The 20,743-nt window shown below is 34.9% G+C and overlaps 1 protein-coding gene across 9 annotated transcripts; it reads left to right on the top strand.

Annotated features, from left to right (window-relative positions):
• The first annotated feature begins 796 nt into the window (after positions 1-796).
• Positions 797-20,718, top strand: Asator (tau-tubulin kinase asator). Of its 9 annotated transcripts, none has more exons than XM_017155406.3 (15): positions 798-1,078; positions 1,570-1,682; positions 4,981-5,473; positions 6,695-7,060; positions 7,141-7,530; positions 7,594-7,800; positions 7,982-8,050; positions 8,116-8,448; positions 8,500-9,309; positions 9,526-9,665; positions 12,469-12,613; positions 12,837-13,227; positions 13,849-14,457; positions 17,689-17,788; positions 17,862-20,718. In XM_017155406.3, exons 2-15 carry the CDS (start codon positions 1,660-1,662, stop codon positions 18,097-18,099), a joined length of 4,314 nt encoding a protein of 1,437 aa, XP_017010895.2. In that variant the 5' UTR covers positions 798-1,078; positions 1,570-1,659; the 3' UTR covers positions 18,100-20,718. The 9 variants fall into 9 exon arrangements, with proteins under 9 accessions (XP_070074159.1, XP_017010895.2, XP_017010893.2 ...); XM_017155404.3 differs by having other exon boundaries at positions 798-1,243; XM_070218054.1 differs by lacking the exons at positions 798-1,078; positions 1,570-1,682 and adding an exon at positions 4,626-4,895 and having other exon boundaries at positions 17,862-18,145; positions 18,207-20,718.
• The last annotated feature ends 25 nt before the right edge of the window (positions 20,719-20,743 follow it).

Raw genomic sequence — 20,743 nt, 5'->3', positions numbered from 1 at the left:
TTATAACATCCTAAGATCTGCATCATTCAAATTGAAAAATATTAAGTTTTATTTTCGTAATTTTATTTAAGTTTAGCAACCCTTAAGAAATGCTTAACATTTAAGTACCTCCCAAATATTACAAAATTGTTGTATTTTTGCATGCGACTGCAAAACCAAAAAAAAAGTATTGCATACATGAAATATATAAATGTTGGAAATTTATTGAAATGGAATTACTTATTTAAAATAAACGATTACCGAAAAGTAAGGCAAAACAGCATCGAGTCGGCGGTATGCGCTTTTAGTAAACTGATCAAAGAATTTTTTTTAAGGAATGACTTAATTTGGGTCTGGCACTCAAAGGCACTCGAAAAGCAAAGTAAAAAAACCGTAAAAATCAACAATTAAATTTATTTTAGGAAACCAGTAAGACATACGAGCTATATTATATTTTTTATTTGTTGAAAATAATCACATCTAAAAGCTTCGTAAAGAAGTCTAACAGCTGCATTAGCATCTTTAACTTCTAGAGTTTTTTTAGTTCCATCAATATTTGATGAATTTTCCACTTTGAAAACACGTAAAATAAAACTACTTGACCGAATTCTTTGAAACTTTGGCATAAATTAGTTTAATGTATTATAAAAAGGACCTCAAACTTAGATTGGTAATATTCTCAAAAAAAAACCTGTTTTTGGCCAAAAATCGGATCAACTGGCCCAGTGGCCAAGCATATGGGTAGTCTTTTTTTTGGCACTGTACATGAATACCATATGATGCACAGAAATGCCGAAAAGAATCAGTGGGAAGTCTTCGGTGAAAGAAAATGTTCGTTTTAAGATAAAGCTTTTGTCGACTATATTCATGATTTTGCGCAAGAAAATGTTTTATAAATACGAAAAAAGTTATTTAAAATCCCTAAAATAATACATTTTAAAACGATTGTGGTTGATCTTTCTAACCTTCGTGAACAACTTAATAAATGAATTAAGAAGTGATAATTTTAAAAATACTTTGAAGTAGTGACACATATGTATATGTACATATGTACTTATAAAATCGGATCACGTGAATTCCACAGTGATATTCATTCGAAGTTCGTATTGAACTCCTCTATAATTAAATCAGAATATAAAAATAGGCTAAGAAACCACACGCTTGCCTACTTAACGTAAATAAACGAATTCATAAATAAAGTATATCCGCGCGATGCAGTAAGCTATATAATTAAATACATATACATGGTTATTCGTACGCGCATGTATGTATTTATCGATTTTTAAAATACGTTTAAATATATAGTGCATTTAAAAAAACATAATACTAATAAGAGCTAAGTGTCCTCTCTGTATAATACAGCTCCCTGTAAAGTCAAAAAATAAAGTACAGATAGTTACATCATGAATATCTGTTTCCCTCTTACAAAAATGAACAGGGTGTTATTTTATTCGAGTGAGCACTGTATTATATATTATAATTTTTTCAAAATCAAATTTAAAAAAGTGTACATACATATTTGTTCTTAAAGGTGTGAGCATACAGACGCAAAGCAATAAAATGTATAATTTTGTCTTCGCAATATTTTAGGCCCTGGCAAAAAAGTGAAAACAGAGCACACATATATGCAAACAAAGTTCCACAATAACCAAGTCTAAAGCAACCCGTATTGCAGCCAACATGCATTTACAGGATTACCTCAGGTATGTTCTAAGTTGGTTCTATAAACCTATAAACTTACAAAAATAAACAATCGACCGTTGTTATTCGATAAAAAGCCTTCAAATCGAATAGGTCCTGCCGCATCACAATTAAGGAGCATGCGCAATCCCCGCCTGGAAAATATAGCTTTTTGTCAGCTGGCTTTGAGTTCAATTACAGAAGCTCACAAATCGATACTTGTATTTTATTTCCGTGAAAATACTTAGATATACAATAGCAAACAAATCATATGTAAATTAAATAGTTTTGTGTCGGTGTAGCGTTCGCGGAATTTAGAAATCAAAGTGAAAGGAAATCGAGGCATATTTCCAATCCTGTTATGCACCACCAGTGAAACGATTTCGTAGATCAAAAAGTTTGACAATTGTGAACCATTATATTCTCTGCAAGTGTTTAAAGAATATTTGTGATAAAACAAATAAGTTGAATCCGTGTCTGCTTGGTAGGTAAAAATGTATTTAGAATAAACTCAGTTTTTACAGCAGCCAAATTTTCCAGAAGGGGTGAGCGTGAAAATTGCTAAAGGGCTGAACTTCCTGTTTTACATATATACATTTTACCCTCATCTAATTTGCCTGAGGTTCAAGTAACTAAGAATTAAACTTTTGGGCCTGGACTTTTAAGTGGACTTTAGATCAATATCTTCTAACGAAATCAATCCTGGTCAAAAACATGTAGTATATGTCTTCAAGTATTTTATTTGGCTTAAATTCGAAGCTGTCATCAAAATGGGGGTGTTTTCTTGTGAAGGGTGGAAGTAACAAAAATACGTTCCTATGACACCGAAAACCACGATGTTTACACAAAAATAATGTTTGCTATTTGCATAAAAAACATTGAACAAATTACATAATTATGGTTTTACAATACGGTAAAACAACATTTCAAATACAATTTAACAACATAAATCGATAAAATTCAAAACTTCTATATTACCGGCTAATGTTTAAAAACTTATTTTCGATATCATAGTTTTCTTCCATAAGCTAAAGGCATTAGTTTATAAATAAAAGTTTGCATTTATAATTCGCTCAGTTCTTTTAAAACAATCCATAAGAATCACAGTTTGCATTTATAATTCTCTCGGTTCTCTCGAGGAGCACTGTCAATCAGCTGATTTTGCACTTTAAAGCGGCTGTTTTTATCGAGTTATTTTCTCAACCCGTTAGTCAAATAAGCACTCTAATCGACGAAAACTGCAATCTAACCATTGGAGAGAGCGAGTGGCAAATAGGTGGCTAAACCATTTTCGTCTAGGGCTTTTTTCACCGCGGTACTCAGCTAAGGAAATACCTAAATTCTACCGTTAGCCGCGTGTTCGTGCAAAATTTGAACTAGTGAATCAATGCCGTGAGGAACAGGAAAAATGTAACCTTTTCAGGTGTTTCTCAGCTGAAAATTGGCGGGAAAATGGAAATCACTTTAAATAATTCCTTTTTGCCAGGGGACGAATTACATTTTCTGTAGCGTTCTTAACATTTTTTAGGTTGACCCGTGATCAGAGCGCCCAATAAAAATATAAAAACACAAGAGAGAACGCTATAGTCGGGTTGGTGCCCTGACTATCTGATACCCGTCACTCGGCAAAAGGGAGTGCGAGGGAGATGGATATATAACATTTTTTTGATTGCGTATAACTTTTTATTGAATGGTCCGATTTGAAAAATGTCTTCTACATTTCGATAGGTATAAATATGCCCAACAAAATTGCATTTATACTTCTCGAAAATCTTCAAAGGTGTCGGCGCCAGACAAATTTAAAAATCGTTAATGGGTGATTGTGGGCGTTAGAGGGGGCGTGTCGGCTGAAATAAACTTGCGCTGTGTGGAATGTGTGGAAAATCTCAACCTTCTAGCTTTTGTAGTTTCCGTGATCTCAGCGTTCATACGGACGGACATGGCTATATCGACTCGGCTAGTGATCCTGATCAAGAATATATATACTTTATAGGGTCGGAAACGCTTCCTTCTCCCTGTTACATACTTTTGCACGCATACAATATACCCTTTTACTCCACGAGTAACGGGTATAATAAAGTATTCATTTAATGTAGGTTCTCTAATAAAATCATTTTTAAATTAAAATTCATACATTTTTACATTTTGATTTTTCCTACTGGTTATTTTAAATACTCTTTTTACTGCATGCATTTTTAAATGGCTTGCCTTGAGTAAAACTCGATTTTTAATTGCTTCTTACAGTCTAAAATTGTTAGCAAGGTAAGAACAACTACTAATAGACTTTCTTATGCCGTTTCCTCACCAGAGCTGAATGTAGCATTTTGACATTTTTTGGTATGTTACATTTTTTTTCCAAATATTTTCAAGTGGTTGTAGAGGTGGAAGAAAATAGCATACGACAATAAATGCTAATAAATTTTGATATTCTCGTGCTTAAAATACCAAATATCTGAGTTTTTTTTAACTATCGACAAAACGACCATCGCAAGATTCTCGAAATAATCAAGGCCCACTATAGATGATTTCTCTGCAGAAAAAAATGTCGTATAACTGCAGTTAACAAAAGCTGACCAATCTTTTGCCCCTCAGATTTGTGACAGGAAGTAAGAGGCAACAAACCACCAAATCGATTATTGCACTAGGACCACCAAAGGATTGCAAAATCAACAATGATCCCAAAAAATATCTTATGTGCATGCATAGCTTAATAAACAATAAAGATAACGCTAAATATGCAAGCAAAAGCTTAATAGAACAATCACATTTTTATTGTCCATCGTCAATGCATTTGATTATTTTGAATTTAAAAGCAAAGCACAACGGTCAGGAAATTGCATTTGAATACCAAAAAAATACTAGAAAATGTACATCAGTGAGGAAACGGCATAATTTGATTTTAAAGTAAAGTAACTCGAACTTATGATAGTAAAGTCTTGCAATGACTTTTAGTAAAATGAGGTGACAGCTCTGTTTTTTCCTGGAAGTTGACTTTGTATGGAACAGCTGATTAACAGCTGACCAAAACTCAACGATTCAGCAATTCAACAGCTTAGGGAATACTCGAAACATTAAAAAATGTACAAGACATTTTTAAAACAAAAAGCATCGATGATAAAAAACAAACATCAATGTGTTCAAAACTTATAAAAACATCGATGTTTCTATTATTATTATTATTATGCCATAATAAATTAAATGTTGAATGTTGTGAGTAAGAGTGGAGAAGATGTCTCGTAAGTCCGTAAGTCTCTCTCAAACGCTCGAGATATACACACATGTATAAAAGGCATTACATTTCATACATTTCTAATTTCCCAGAAACGACGAAAATGCATCTGCGCCAGACGACGGTAATCACACATGTCAGCCTCCTTCCAACCAGGAGCAGTACATAAGTCTTAGCCGAGGTTGCCAGAAGAACCTGTTAAGGCTTCATCCCCCGCCGCCATCAAAACCGCCGCCGCTCGCGGGTGCCATCCTGCAATCCCGTCTATTACAGCACATTAGCCCGGGCGCAAATGCAGTAGACGCAGATGCACTAGAGGAGTACCGATACCCAAATGTCCTGCAGCGGTCGGCCACTTTGCCAGCAAAGCACAACCGCCTAGGGGTTCGCAGCCGCGTGACCTTCAAAGTGCCATCGTCCACAACCCCTGCACCTGATCCCGATCCAGATCCTGATTCACCGCGAAATCAGGTCGCTGCCGCCGAAAAGGCTAGAATCGTGGTAGGTCCCAAGGAGAAGGAATCTTGCAAAATGACTTCCGAAGATTTGCTGCAGCCGGGCCATGTTGTAAAGGAACGTTGGAAGGTGTGTTTTGAATTTAATATATATGTACATATGGAGGTGTAGTTATTGGTTATAGATTAGATTATATGGATCATCCGAGTGTATTATAATTGCAAGTAATTATAATATTTAAATAATCTCAATATTATATGATTAATTTGTAATTATTTATACAATAAATTTTTTCCAAAATTCAATTGTAGCCCAAGAATAATTAGATATTTCGCGTAGTAATAGTTCATATCTAAAGAGAGGCTATTCTGACTTATTACAATCCATAAGATTAAAATATGTTACATTTCCTACTTAGTTATAGGCTGATGCTTACGAAGTTGTTACCGTATAACGGTACCTAGCACAGGCCAGTGACACCATAGACCATGCACGGCTTTTAAACCTTAGTTATATCTTACAAATTATAACTTCTTCTTAGATAAATTTGCCTGTAGATCTCGAAGAAAATAAAAAAACAAATATAATCAAAAACATTTAAAAATACATTTTTTTTAGGTAAATGAGTTAAAATTTGTTGGCGCTAAATAATTTCTTTGTGGGCGTTAAATTGGGCGTGGCACTCGTCTGTAGCAACTTCCGCTGCGCAGGTATCCATACAATATGCAATCTTAGTCCAATCTGTCGGCATGTTAATATACAAGTTTTTTTAAACGCTTAATCCATTAATTTTGTACACTTAAAACGTACTTTTAGTTTAACATGTGGACGAGAAATTGGGATAGTAAAATGTGGTTTGGTTTGTAAATAATTGCAATTGGACTAAACTTGCAGTACGGCAATTTAATGAAAAAAACTCGACCTTAAGAGCACATTTAAGAAAATTAGTCAGTACGTGAGTTACAGTGATTCTATAAAATAGTACACATTAATAATAGCCAAAGTAAAGGGTAGACAATGTTTGACCGCTAAGGTAATGTAGGTAGTTTTAACACCTAATTGAACACCCGGCGGATTCTAAAATAAATAAATAAATAAGCTTATTTTAAAAAATATGCAAATAAAATAAATCATATATTCGATGGAATCTCTATAAAACTTAAATATAAAAATAACAAATAAGAAGTTTTCTGAATAAATAGTATTGTATTACCGATAAACTAATATTGTGCTTAGATGTGCAATAAAAATAATTATTTTATTTTTTTGTGCACGTTTTCTTTTAATCTTTTAATGTCAATTATCAGTTTGCAAAGCAATCACATTAAAATTAATTTTTTTACCATACAGGTGGTGCGTAAAATCGGTGGAGGCGGTTTTGGAGAAATTTACGAGGGACAAGACCTTATAACACGAGAGCAGGTCGCACTTAAAGTTGAGTCCGCGCGGCAGCCCAAGCAGGTCCTTAAAATGGAAGTCGCCGTTCTAAAGAAATTACAGGGAAAGGAGCACGTATGTCGATTCATCGGATGTGGACGAAATGATCGATTTAACTATGTGGTGATGCAGCTTCAAGGGAAGAATTTAGCTGAGCTCCGCCGGGCTCAGCCGCGAGGCGCATTTTCGCTTAGTACAACACTTAGGTTAGGGTTACAAATTCTAAAGGCCATTGAATCTATACATTCTGTGGGATTTCTTCATCGTGATATTAAACCGGTAATAGTTCTTTCGTTAATTTCGACTTTAAATGTTTCGGTATGATCACGCAGAATAATTAATTATTTATTTCATTTTAGAGCAACTTCTCCGTGGGTCGTTTGCCTTATAATTGTCGACGCGTCTATATGCTAGACTTTGGATTGGCGCGTCAGTACACCACTGGTACCGGAGAGGTTCGGTGTCCAAGAGCAGCAGCTGGGTTTCGGGGCACGGTTCGTTATGCTTCTATTAATGCACATCGCAACAGGGAAATGGGACGTCACGACGATCTGTGGTCTTTGTTCTATATGCTCGTAGAATTCGTAAATGGGCAACTGCCATGGCGAAAAATAAAAGACAAGGAACAAGTTGGGTTGACAAAGGAAAAGTATGACCACAGAATACTGTTAAAACATTTGCCGTCAGACTTAAAGCAATTTCTAGAGCATATTCAATCTCTTACCTATGCAGACAGACCGGACTACGCGGTAAGTTAAAGATATGCCGAATTAAGAAATTCCTAATGAAAATAAAATGGTTAACACTTATAGATGCTCATCGGTTTATTTGAGCGATGTATGAAAAGACGCGGCGTCAAGGAGTCTGACCCTTATGACTGGGAAAAAGTGGATTCCGCGGCTATTGGCAACATAAGTACAACAGCAGGCAATCCATCAGTTCCTGTTAAAAACGATTACATGCACGGAAATATAACACAAATGACTGTGGCAGCATCTAACGCCAGCGGAACGGAATACGTAAGTTCCCATAACGGGGCACTCTACACAAAAAATAGTTTATATTTTAATATTATTTTAAAACTAAAATAATGTACTTTTGATAAAGTAATTGGATAAATGGTGATGATTTTGTTCAATTTGTTTTGCTTTCCGTACCTGTAATGATGATGTAAAAATGGTATTTTTAACTATCAAATAGGTGCGAAAGAGAGCTGATATCGAAACCGCTCATATTACAGCGACCGAGCCCTTGCATATAAAGGAAAAAGTAAGTGCAGAAAATTGTACATAATTATTAAGTAATCTGCTTTAAACAATGCCTTTTTTGTTTAGGTTGATAGAAACTGCAACGCAACCTCACTAGCACCTCAACCAAAAGGATCTGGCGATGCCAACGTACAACATGGTTATGCAGCAAATAATCAAAACATCACACCAAAAGGAATGCTGCAACAGCAGTCTACGTTAGCCACAAACTCCCAAGCGGCAATACCAAATGTCCAAAGTGCTTCAATGAAGTCTCCAATGGTGGGAATAGGAGGCCACGATGTGCAGGTAATGGTTCCACAGTCAGCAATTAATTCAAAGACCTCGCAACCCCAAAACGGGGCTGGATCGTTTTCAACAACGAACCAAAACAATTCTGCGCCGGTGTACGGAAATTCTGTAAGTCCTAAAAAAGTCTACATTTTGGTTAGTTAATAATTTTACCTACAGTATCCACAGTTGGAAGATAAAGCACCAACAAAGTTTTTACCAACGAAACCAAATGCCGATTGCGAAAGTACAGTTGACGTCGCTGCTAAGAGTTTATTTGAACCGAAAAACACAAATGCCACTGAGAGTGCTAGTAAACCTTCCCTGTGCGGGGTCGAACCGCAGCAAAAGTCGCAAGTGAAAAAAATGAATTCACCGGAGTCCGCCAATAATGCATTGCAAAAACCAGAAGCAGAAACAAACGATAAGGGTTCTGAGGCCAAGCGGGCATCTGAGGAACAGAAATCAACTTTTGGGCGCCTCCGTGTCCTCACAGCTCCTCCAATGAGTGTACATGACCTAACAGGGGGTGGGGGCCATAGCCCGCAAGGGCCTGATTTATCAGTGAAGCAAGAACAATATGCTACTAGCACCAATGCTGGCCTCGCCGCCGGGAACAGCTCGTCCTCAAAATTCTCCATCAACCAGCACGGTCAAATCTTTGGGATGGCTGTCATGCCGCCAGTAAATCGCCGTTCGGCAACATCAACCAACTTACGGCCATCTTCCTCTGGAGCAAACACAAGTTCAGTTCAAAGAATCAATAGTGGGTCGACGGGCGGTGGAGGTGTTGGAACTGGAAGCAACACCGCCAGAAGCAGCGTGGCAGGTGACCATTCGGTCACCCAATTTGCTTTGATAGACGACGAGAATGTCTCTGCATTGCAACAGGTTACCAAAGGCGGAGCCCTCACGCTGGCGTCCCAATGGAAGAGCCAGTTTGATGACTCAGAGGACACCACTGATAACGAATGGAACAGAGAACCACAGGTAAATTCAAATCCCTACTTTAAATACAGATCTAGAACGCTTAAAATGTCTTCCTGTAGTCGCGATTAACTATTTCGATAATTTTCGTAAAATAATAAGTACACTAATAAATTGAATCATGGGCTAACGATTGAGATGTAGCCACATGTTTTTAAAATGTTTTAACGCAATTATAAAAACACATGATAAGTATACCACGTACATTTCGCCTCGCAGTCGCAACCCAATTTGGAGCAATTGGTTAAACTGGATATTTCATTGCCCTTAAATGAAGCAAATCAGTTTTCCCCAAATGTCGTCGCTGATACAGGCAAATCAACTAATTTTCCAATCGAAGGAAAGGACAGACCAAAAAGGTAAGTCCCATATATACCCAAATATTCAATTTACATGTCCGAGTGTGTAAGCTGCAAAGCTTTAATGGCTTAAATGGCTTAACAATTCTCTAACAGTCTGGATTTTGTGTTATCAAATGGCAAATTATGTCAATAATGGTCCCACATATGAAATCGCGGTTTCAGCTAATGTTGCTGAATGTTTTCTTTTGTATGTTATATTTGTTTACATTTTAAGATTTGCATTTTAATGTGCATTTGCTTTTATATATGTAGGGGAGTGTAGGGTAAGGTGAAGAACGATTCGTTTTTTGAATGTAACTTTTGTAAAAATCAATATTTTTTAAAAGTGTAAACGCAGAAAGTTGCTTACATCTACTGAGCATATCCCTGTAAAATTCGAAATTCGAAATTCCAATGCAGCTATATCCCACAGCGTTTGGCGTGAACCCTCCTTTTTTTGCACTATCAAAAGTTGTAGGGTAATGTGACGAACGATTTGTTCTTTAATGTAACTTCTCCAAAAATCAATATTTTTTAAAAGTGTAAAAGCAGAAAGTTGCTTACATTTACTGAGCATATTTCTAAAAAAATTTGGATTCGAAATTTCAACGTAGCCAAATCCCACAGCGTTTGGTGTAAGCCATTCTTTTTACAAACAAAAAAATACATTTTTTTATATATTATTTACGGAAAGGTTATTTTCAATACGGAAAAGAAAAAAGTAATAAGATAATACCCAAACTTACAAAAAAAAAATGGTCAAAGTGTAAATTTTTTTTTAAATTCAATAAACCAGGGAACGTAACTGTTATAAGTTTTATTTTAAAAATCACACTTTAACAGTTATTTTCTGATTTGTAAAGTAAAACTCAAAGAATAACTGTTATTTTTTGAGTTTTATAATAAAAGTTGACAAATAACAGTTATTTGTCGTGATCAAAAATAAAACTCAAACTTGATTTATGGCGATTTTGTGGGTAAAAAAAATTTTAAAAAAATATAGGTATAAAATATGCGCGGTTGCCTTTTTTAACAAATTTTTAGTAAGTTATATAAAGCACGGGTATCATGTTTTTTTAATTATTTCATATTTTCAAAAATGTCAAGGGAATAACTGTTATTCATAAAAATCAAAAAATAACAGTTATTTTTTAAGTTTTATTATAAAAATCAAAAAATAAAAATCATTACGGATTTGTAAACTACAATGGCTAATAAAAATTGTGGTGTATTTAAAAAAATTTTAGGACCCTTCTAAGTGCGTAATTTTTTGTATAAAAAATTTACAATAACAGTTATTTTCGTTCCCTGAAATAAACTGACGTCACTATTAAAAACAACAATAAAACTGCAGCAGTAAATGTTATCTGGTATTATTATATTTTTTTTACAAATAACCAACGATAACCATTAAAATTCTTGAATAAAAAAAGTTCGTCACAATACCCTACACAAAGTTCGTCACTACAAGGTAGACTTGGAGCAAAAACGGTGTCACTCTCAAACGGCGCAAAAGAAAAAAACGCGAGGTACCAAAAACTGTTGATAAAGATCTCATGTATTCGTGCATATATTTTCCTGATTTTATTTTCCACTCATCTTTGCTCTGGCACTGCTGAAACACATGTAAATTATATGGGTTTGCTAGTTTGCGCACCACATTTTTAGCGAAAATTACCTCACGAACAAAATACGGGACTTCTTATTAATATTACTGTAAATCAGCGGTCGGCACACTCATACAATTACATTTTGTTTTATATTTGTGTGAGTAAATTGTACGGGGCGGCTTAACAGTGTGTGTGCGCAGACCGCTGTTCTACAGTATACGTGGAGGCAGCGCTCGAGCAGAACAATTTCCTATGCTCACTTAATAGGACGCTGCCGACCGCTGCTGTAAATACATTGTCGACACGATAAGGGGAGACGACTACATTTATTTGGAATTTTTGTCGTGACGTCATATATGAGATTCGAAGAGTTCGTCACATTACCCTACTCGTCAAATTACCCTACACTCCCCTACTATTTTATGTAAATTCTTTGAGTGTTAACTAAGGGGATAGCAAAGTTTAATTTAGTAAAAATATATTTATTTTTTATTTATTTATAAAATAAATAAAATATTATTTTATTTTTTGTATAAATAAGATAGAGAGTAACTCGACTACACGTTACTCAGTTAAAGTAATGAATGAATTTTAATGAATGGTTCGATTTAAAAATTTGCGCTGCGAAGACCCCTAGAATTCATACGTTCATACGGACAGACCGAAAGACGGACATGGATAGATCCACTAGGTTAATGATCGCGACCAAAAATATACATTCATTGTAAGGTCGAAAACTCTTCGTTATACCTGTTACATTCTTTTTTCACAAATCCAATACACTCTTCTACTCTGCGAGTAACGGGTATAACGGGACGATTCCGACACTAAAAATATATCATTGATCACCCCAGGAATATTCATATATATTATAATATTATATAACATTATAATATTATAATATTAATACCAACTTTATAGCTTTTGTAGTTTCCGAGATCTCAGCGTTCATGCGGACAGACAGACATGGCTAGATCGGCTCGGCTAGTGATCCTGATCAAAAATATGTATATACTTTATGGGGTCGGAAACGCTCCCTTCTACATGTTACATACTTTTGCTCGAATACAATGTACCCTTTTACTCTACGAGTAACGGGTATAATTATATTTTTTACAGTATTCAGACCTAAGACATTGAATTAATTTCAATTAATTTAAAGTTCTTTGCATTTTAAGTTCTATAAATAGGATTTCTGATTTTTTTCGTAGGTATACACTAAACATAACTGGAATCGAAAATTATGAAGCATTGAGAATCTCTATACCGCACTGCTGGTCTGAACCTGCAATGGGTAATGTATTACGTAAAGACTTGGAACCACCGGCTGTGCAACAAGCCGCTTTTGATGACACAGTAAGCATATTAAAAACATACAAATAAATAGAATGAAATAAAAAATTGCATGCCGTAATTTGGTGTCCACTTTACCGGAAGACATTTTAAGTATCTTAATGCGAAATCGACAAAAGAAATGTAAACGTTTTATAAATCATTAAAGATATAAAAACAATTTTGATTGTCGTTTACGCTGACGAAAACCAAAGGCTTGTAATTTAGTAATGATCTAAACTTTTAGGTATATCGCATGGATATAGCAAGGAATGTTTGTGTGCGAGAAACCTATTCAGAAATCACTCCTTTGGCGAATCCTAAGCCTACCGCTTCCTTGGTTTCAAGGTGTGTCCCTGCCCCTTTTAAAGAGGACACAGCGTTCCAGTTCAATACTTCGAACGATAGTCAAGCTAAATCGAAACACCGGAGCAGCCTTCCTAATGTTTCAGTTACCGATTTATTTGACGACCAACCGATGCAATCGAGTTCAGACGCTATGCTGGCGGAAGGCGCTAATAAACCTTGGCAAGTACATACCACTGCTTGCCAAAGAAGTAATTTGGCTTTAAGTTCAGCGGTCCAAGAAAACAACGGTTGTATTAGTGGACGACTAGAAATTCGCGTTATTCCAAAAGGTAATTATTAAAAAGAATTTAGCTTAATGAAAATGTTTTCAATCAGACATCTGCGTTACACAATAACGTAACTACCCGATTAGCATTAAATGATGCCCACAGTGCGTATTAGTCGCGTTTTCAGGTTTATAAAATAGAAAATAAAATAGAAACAAATTGTTGAGACAGGCCATAATTGGAGCCATTGGAGTACCGATGCTGAAAGATATGTTAAGTCAAAATTACTTTTCTAAATTCGCGTTACAACTACAAATACGTTATGGTAGAACGATATTGTAAGCAGACAGATTTGGTTAGATTGGTCTATTGTTATTGTTCTTTTGTTATTTAAGAAGTTATAATATTTTTATACTAAACATTTATGGTGTGCCAACCGCTGTAAAAAGGGATAATAAGATCAATGAAAACTATGCGAGCAAAACTAGATTTTGCTATGGCATGAATTTTAGAAAAAAACTGATTACTTAATCTTACCTTCTTGTTATCTTGTTTATATGAAATATTATAGAAATACATTTTCTTGATATATTTACAAAAAGATTTATTTTGTATTCTAATTCCTCAAGAAAAACTCCATTACTTCACGTCTAATATAACATACTGGTATATTCCCTTGCATAGAAACTTCTCATCTGGACGATTCTGTTTACTATGATGCACTGGCAGCTGTCAAAAATACTCCAACCGCAAATCAAGCCCCCGACCTTTCTGATAAAGCCCTTAATTACTGTGATGAAATAGAAGCAAAAGCTGCACTGATAGCTTCCCCAACAAATACAATCAATAAATTTACGACTCCAATCTACAAGGATACAACCGAAGCTAATTGCTGTAACGTAAATTCCGCCGGTATCAATAAACTAAAGTTGAATGGAAATAGTGAAATATGCAAAACAATGAATGATCAAGCAATTACCAATGCAGGTGACTCTAAATCTCCATTGACGCGAGGCAGCACTGACGGTTACGGGGAAACTGAGTCAGGCTGTGATCTTCCACTGTTGAATCCTAGCAAAATACCAGTACGCCAATCAAAATGTGCATCGTGGGCGGGTGCTGACTCTACAATAAATTCAGCTAAGACACTTGAGTCCATAGAAGCCCTTCTGGAAAACCCTCACAACCCCCAAATTGACACGCCAAATTCTGTAACGGATAATACACCTGTTCGCAAAACCACATACTCCATTGCTTTAGAATATCCTCCTCATATAACGGATCTGACACCAGGTTTGTCTCATTTTTAATTGTTGTTCTGTTAAACAAGATTATTTTTTTTTATTATGTAGGATTGGTTTGAATGCAAACGTCGAAACCTTTTCTACTATTTTATTTATACCCGTTACTCGTAGAGTCCGTATGAACGCTGAGATCTCGGACTACAAAAGCTAGAAAGTTGGGATTACCCACACATATTCTTTGGCTTCCTACGCAATGCAAGTTTGTGTCAGCCGACCTCCACGCCCATTCTACCGTCCACAATCGCCCACGAGCGATTTTAGAATGTGTCTGGCGCCCACATTTTTAAAGATTTCGGAAAAGTATAAATGCAATTTTGTTGTGTTTATTTATACCTATCGAAATGTAGAAATTTTTCAAATCAAATTCGTTAAAAAGTTATGCCCGATCAAAGTATTATATCTCCATCTCCCTCGTACTCCCTTTAGCTGAGTAATGGGTACCTGATAGTCGGAGCACCCGACTATATCGTTCTCTCTTGTTTTTAGTTTAAATAAAACTAAGTTTGTTATTTTTTCTTTGGCATAAAAAAAAACTAATTGTTCCATTTTTTTTTAATAACATCGACTAATTTTTGTAGTTGATACTATCGGAATGCCCGATTTTTATACCCTTGCAGAGGGTATTATGATTTCAGACAGAAGTTTGCAACGCAGTAAAGGAGACGTTTCCGACCCCATAAAGTATATATATTCTTGATCAGCATCACCAGACGAGTCGATCTAGCCATGTCCGTCTGTCCGTCTGTTTCTACGCAAACTAGTCTCTCAGCTTTTGAGCTATCGGGATGAAACTTTCCCAAAAGTCTTCTTTCTATTGCAGGAAGTATAAATGTCGGAACCGACCGGATCTGATAACTATATCTTATAGCTCCCATAGAAAAGATCGAAATAAATCGAAAAAAAAACGTTAAAAAAATTCTAGCTTTGGTGTTTCTTTAAATCAAATAAAAACACCTCTTAACGAGGTAAAAAACTAGTGACGATCGCACCTTCAACATACAAAAGTTCTGATATCAACATTTGTGACGAAAAATTATTACACTCGTCATTAAATAGACTTTCTAATATTTTCTCATTCGGGCCGCCCTAGCAAACTATTCCAGCCCTTTTCCCTTCACAGGCATTTTCTATTGCAGCGTGCCGAATGAGAAAATATTAGAAAGTCTATTTAATGACGAGTGTAATAATTTTTCGTCACAAATGTTGATATCAGAACTTTTGTATGTTGAAGGTGCGATCGTCACTAGTTTTTTACCTCGTTAAGAGGTGTTTTTATTTGATATCAGAAGTTTTTGTTTGTTTACATTTGCTCTCATAGGAGCTAATATATACATTTAAATTTAAATTGGTCAATCATAATTTGTAAGCCATTGTATTTAAACGAATTAAGTTAAAAAGGCGATGAAGTATATCAAAATACCTTTTAAACGAGTTATAGCACATGTCTGTAGCTTTAGTAGTGTTGAACTTACAAACTAACGAAATTTAGCTATTTTTAGCTTTTTTCCCGCTGAAGTAGCGGCTTTTTCCAAAAGTCGTAGAACAAAAGATTCCTATATGGAACTCTTAAGTGCAAATTTACTGATTCCATGACCCTAAAATACAGTTCGTATACCCTCACACAAAATTCAATACTCAGGGAGCGTTAGTTGTTCGAGCTGGCAAAAGTGGCTATTTTCGTATAAAAATAACTTTTAAACGTGACTTTTTACAGTAATGTGTTATATACCAAAATTTAAGGAATCTCAAGGGCTATACAGTTTAAAGTTGTAAAGAAAATCGTTAGAGCCGTTTTTGAGAAAATTAAAAAAAAGCTAAAAAGAAAGTTTAAAAAAAATGTCTTTTGTACATATCTTTTTAACTATTACATTTACACAAATTGCATATAGAGGGCGTTTATAGCATTTAAAAATACCTTTCAAACGAGATGCAGCACAAGTCTGTAGCTTTAGTAGTATAGAAGTTACGGAATTCCGAATTTTAGCTATTTATAGCTGTTTTCCCGCTAAACTAGCGAGTTTTTCCAAAAGTGGTAGAACAAAAGTTTTTTATATCGATGTGATGAACGTCATATCAAATTTTCAGAACTTAAAAAACATATTTTGGACAAACTGACAAACTGACAAACTGACAAACAGAATTAAATTTTCATTTTGGGAAGACGAGGAAAATCTTATTTTGGCTATAACTTTTGAACGGAGCGTCGGATTTTGACAAATGACCCCTCATTCGACGGGTATTTTCAAAAGGAATACAACTAAAACATTGCGAGGTGGCATTTATCCCCACCGGCCCCAACAGCTCCAAATTTCGAAATTTTCACTTTTTCACTTTCACCGCTCTCTCTCCCAAGCCAATTGATTTTCTTAAAGTCTTGGTATGCAATCCTTTAAGTTTTTGCAATACCTTTCGATTGGTGTATTACTCATTACGATCGGACTATCACAGCAGATTTTCAATTTTGCGGCTATATAATAGTAGTCGCCTTCGCACACTCTCCTGGTGCGCTTCGTCACTACATGGACTGCCGTCCATAGTGATATTACCTTCTACTCTTGGGAATATACTTTTTTATATATTTCTGAATTTCGAATTAAATATTTAAAAAATCGGATCACTATATCATATAGCTGCCATAGGAACGGTCGAAAAATTAAATGGAAATTAATAGGAAAAAAATGTATACCTTTGTTAATTTTTATTACATTCTCTTCTACTCTGGGATATGACTATTTTTAAATATTTCCGAATTTTGATATTAAGTTTAAAAAATCGAACTACTAAATCATATAGCTGCTATAGAAACGATCGAAAAATTAATGTGAGATAATAGAAAATGTAACATTTTTGCGATTTGTAAATTAATAGAATGATCTGCAAGGGTATATAAGCTTCGGCTTGCCGAAGCTAGCTTCCTTTCTTGTTTATTTTGTGCAAGATCTGTTACAGCTTAAATCTGGCTACGTTTTGTCACTAAAATCTCTGAAAAACTCGGCTATCCCAAGTTCCAGACCTCTCTCATGCATGTGTACATGTTGTATAAGGAACTAAATATTTATCAGAATCACGCAACTAAATACAAACATAACTCTTTTCAAGACCCTCAGATTTTTGCATATCTAGGTAGGAATTTTTATAACACACAGTATGGACTAAATACTCTTAAATATGCTTTCTTTACCTGTTACTACTATTTATATTATTTATTATATTCATTTAGGCTTACGTCGTCGGAGGGAATCTAGTGAAGGAAAGTATGTCACAGACCCAACGCAATTGCAATTAAAATTCCAAAGACCCCGATCACGAACTTCTAGCAGGTATATGTGTCTTACCCAAAAAATGTATACATATTATATGCTTAATTCTAATCGTATTCACATATCTTTAAAGGACACGTGGCATTCCCAATACAATGTTAGGAAATTTTGATGATAACGGTACTCTTATAAGCGCGGAAAAAAATAGACTAATTGGTGCCCAAGTTGTTCAAAGCGAAGAATCAAATAATGTACCAACGAATGAATATTCCGCTGAGCTACAACCTAAATGCAACATTTCGCCACCCCCTGGAGATCCCAAAACGGAAAATAGTGCGCGGCTTCGTCGTTATAGACATAACTTAGAATAATCAAATAGCTTCAGGTTTGCAGCAATCTAAATTGCGCTTCACAACAGTAAGTCATGGTGGTTTGAGTCTAAAACTGTCTTAACTTATAGTACTATATTTTTATTCAGCTATTTGACAAACAAAACCAGTGGCTCAAAGATCTTCGAATTGTTTTTAGCAGTGTAGCAATGTAAAGTTGGAATTTTGTTTGTGTGAAGGATTTGCTCAGCGAATCATGTCGATGTGTGTGTGCTGTTCTAATAAAATCCTAATGTTCAATTATCAATTTGTAATCGTAATGCCATGGATCACATTGGTTTGATTGAGCAAAACTTAGGTTTTGAAGGCCTACATTTAAATATTATTTTTTTATTATTTTGTATCAGTTTAGAATTTAATTCATTTATGACAATACTGCTAGTAGAAATACATTTTAGTTTCCAAACAAGGTTTTAAACGGAGATTAAAACGGCTTATTGTACTCAATTAAAGTAACAGGTTTCCGATTAAATAAAGAAATATTAATTATTATTATTAGTTTTTGATCAGGATAACTAACCAGTCTAACCAGCCACATCAGCCTGTACATCTGTCCGTATGAACGCTAAAATCTCGGAAACTTTAATAACTAGACACTTTTTTTAGGCATGCGTGTGTTTGTTTCAGTCAATTGCTACCCACTCTATCGCCCAAATATCGCTAAAGCCTGTGGTGTCCACAGTTTTGAGGCTAGAATTATTTAATTAAATGCATTTGTTTCGTCAAAACCTATCTATTGACCCAAGAAAAGGGCCGCGCCCACTATAATACGATAAGGTTATTTCGGATTTTATGTATGGGCTTCTGCAAAATACTTATTTCCCATAAACAAATAAAATGTTGTTAACCAAGATGACCACAAATCAAAACAAAATAGATTACTATTAAGAGCCCAAGGCCACACATAAATATTTTATATTGAATTATTAATCGTTGGAAAGCCTGCTAATTCGTCTTCTTTTTTTAAATTGCAGTGCCTTTACAGTGTATCAAATAGTACAAATTACGAACTTCCCTCCCCCAATACTGTGGAGAGTACTGCTAAACTTTTACACTTACTTTAACAATTCGATGCTTGATTTTCATAGAAAGCTATAAGCTTTTAGGGCCGGTTTCGCGAGTCCCTGTCAAAGTCCCTGATAGTTATCTGTTCGAAAAACTTAAAGACCAGATAAACTGTTCGTAAAAGCAAATCCGCTTTCTCGACTGCTTTAATTTATCTGAACGAGAAACAATTACAGAGTACTGTGAACGCACAGAATTGTGCTGTAAAGCGCAAAAAATGGCGTGCTTCGATTATTTCATCAGCTGTTTGGGTATAATTAAAAGGAAAAGCCACCTGTGATTTCGTTTCTTCTTCATAGTTGGCTTTGGGAAATCAGCTGTCATTCTATCGAGCCGAAAACGCTTAACAGGGACTCCGAGTAGCTTTCAAAGCTAGCTCTCACATTGGTGCTCGAGAAAGCCAAAATGACTTAGCAGGGACTTTATCTGTTCGAGAAATGTTAGCCGGCACTCGAGAAACCGGCCCTAAGTCTTTTAGTCTGAGAAAATATGTGGAATTTTGCAATTTAAATCCTAAATGTTGGATAAAACAACAAACTCCGTACGTTTTCAATAGACAATTCTTAATAAAATGAAAATGCAGTTAGAATATTTAAACCTTGTAAACCTTTTATGTATTTTTAATGTGAGCCATATATTTATCACTTAAGAGGGAAGATACATACAAATATAATATACAAAATCTGAATTTTCATAAATGATGTATTAAAAAAGAGCAAGTCCAAACCCTTATAAAGAAGATACGTTCTTTATCAGCAAGACCATAATTGTATAAAGTAAGGTTAAAACCTTTAAATCGTATTGGAAACCCTACTTTAAGTTTAACAGGCGGACGAGAAAATGGGCCCTACTCTATCGGATAACACGCTAGGTCTCTCACTTTTAAAGCTTTCTGCGTGAAACAGTTCGAATCGGAAATCTACATAATATTGCTTTCAATGCAATTATCCGATTGGGCAAATAAATCATACAGCTGTCATAGAATATATCGGTTTATTTATGTACAAATTCGATGCATATTTATAATGTTTCGATATTATGCTGTTTATACCATTATGCGGATTTAACTCATAGAGTTTATAAACTTATTTTCTTGTGTTTATTCACCTTTGACCTCCAAGATTTAAAATTGAAGAATTATTTAGTTTCACAAAAAATCTTGAAGAATATGTAAAGTATGAATTTTCCCCCTTAAGAAATATTATATACGAACAATTAATATACAATTATATGGGATGAACATTATTGCATTTCTTTAATCTAATCTGTCTTTTGCAAAGGTTCCCAAATGTGTCATAAATATTCCGCTTATAAATACAAGGTCTCCCTTTATGTAAAACACGTTCATACGGACATGGCTAGATTGTTATATACTTTCTTAGTATTCATGCTGAAAGTTCTTTTTATTTTATTTAGTTGTTGAGACTTATAAAAAAAAAATAATTTAATAAAGATATTTTTCACTAACTTTAATAAAGAGCTGCGTTGTTTGTCAAATGGCTGTATTTTATTTGAAAGAAAATTTGGTTTGGCTTTAACGTAAGCTTCGAAATCACTTTGA

This window comes from Drosophila takahashii, chromosome 4 (assembly GCF_030179915.1).
Source record: "Drosophila takahashii strain IR98-3 E-12201 chromosome 4, DtakHiC1v2, whole genome shotgun sequence".
Taxonomy (NCBI): Eukaryota; Metazoa; Arthropoda; class Insecta; order Diptera; family Drosophilidae; genus Drosophila; species Drosophila takahashii.
This window is presented reverse-complemented; position numbering and strand designations above follow the sequence as displayed.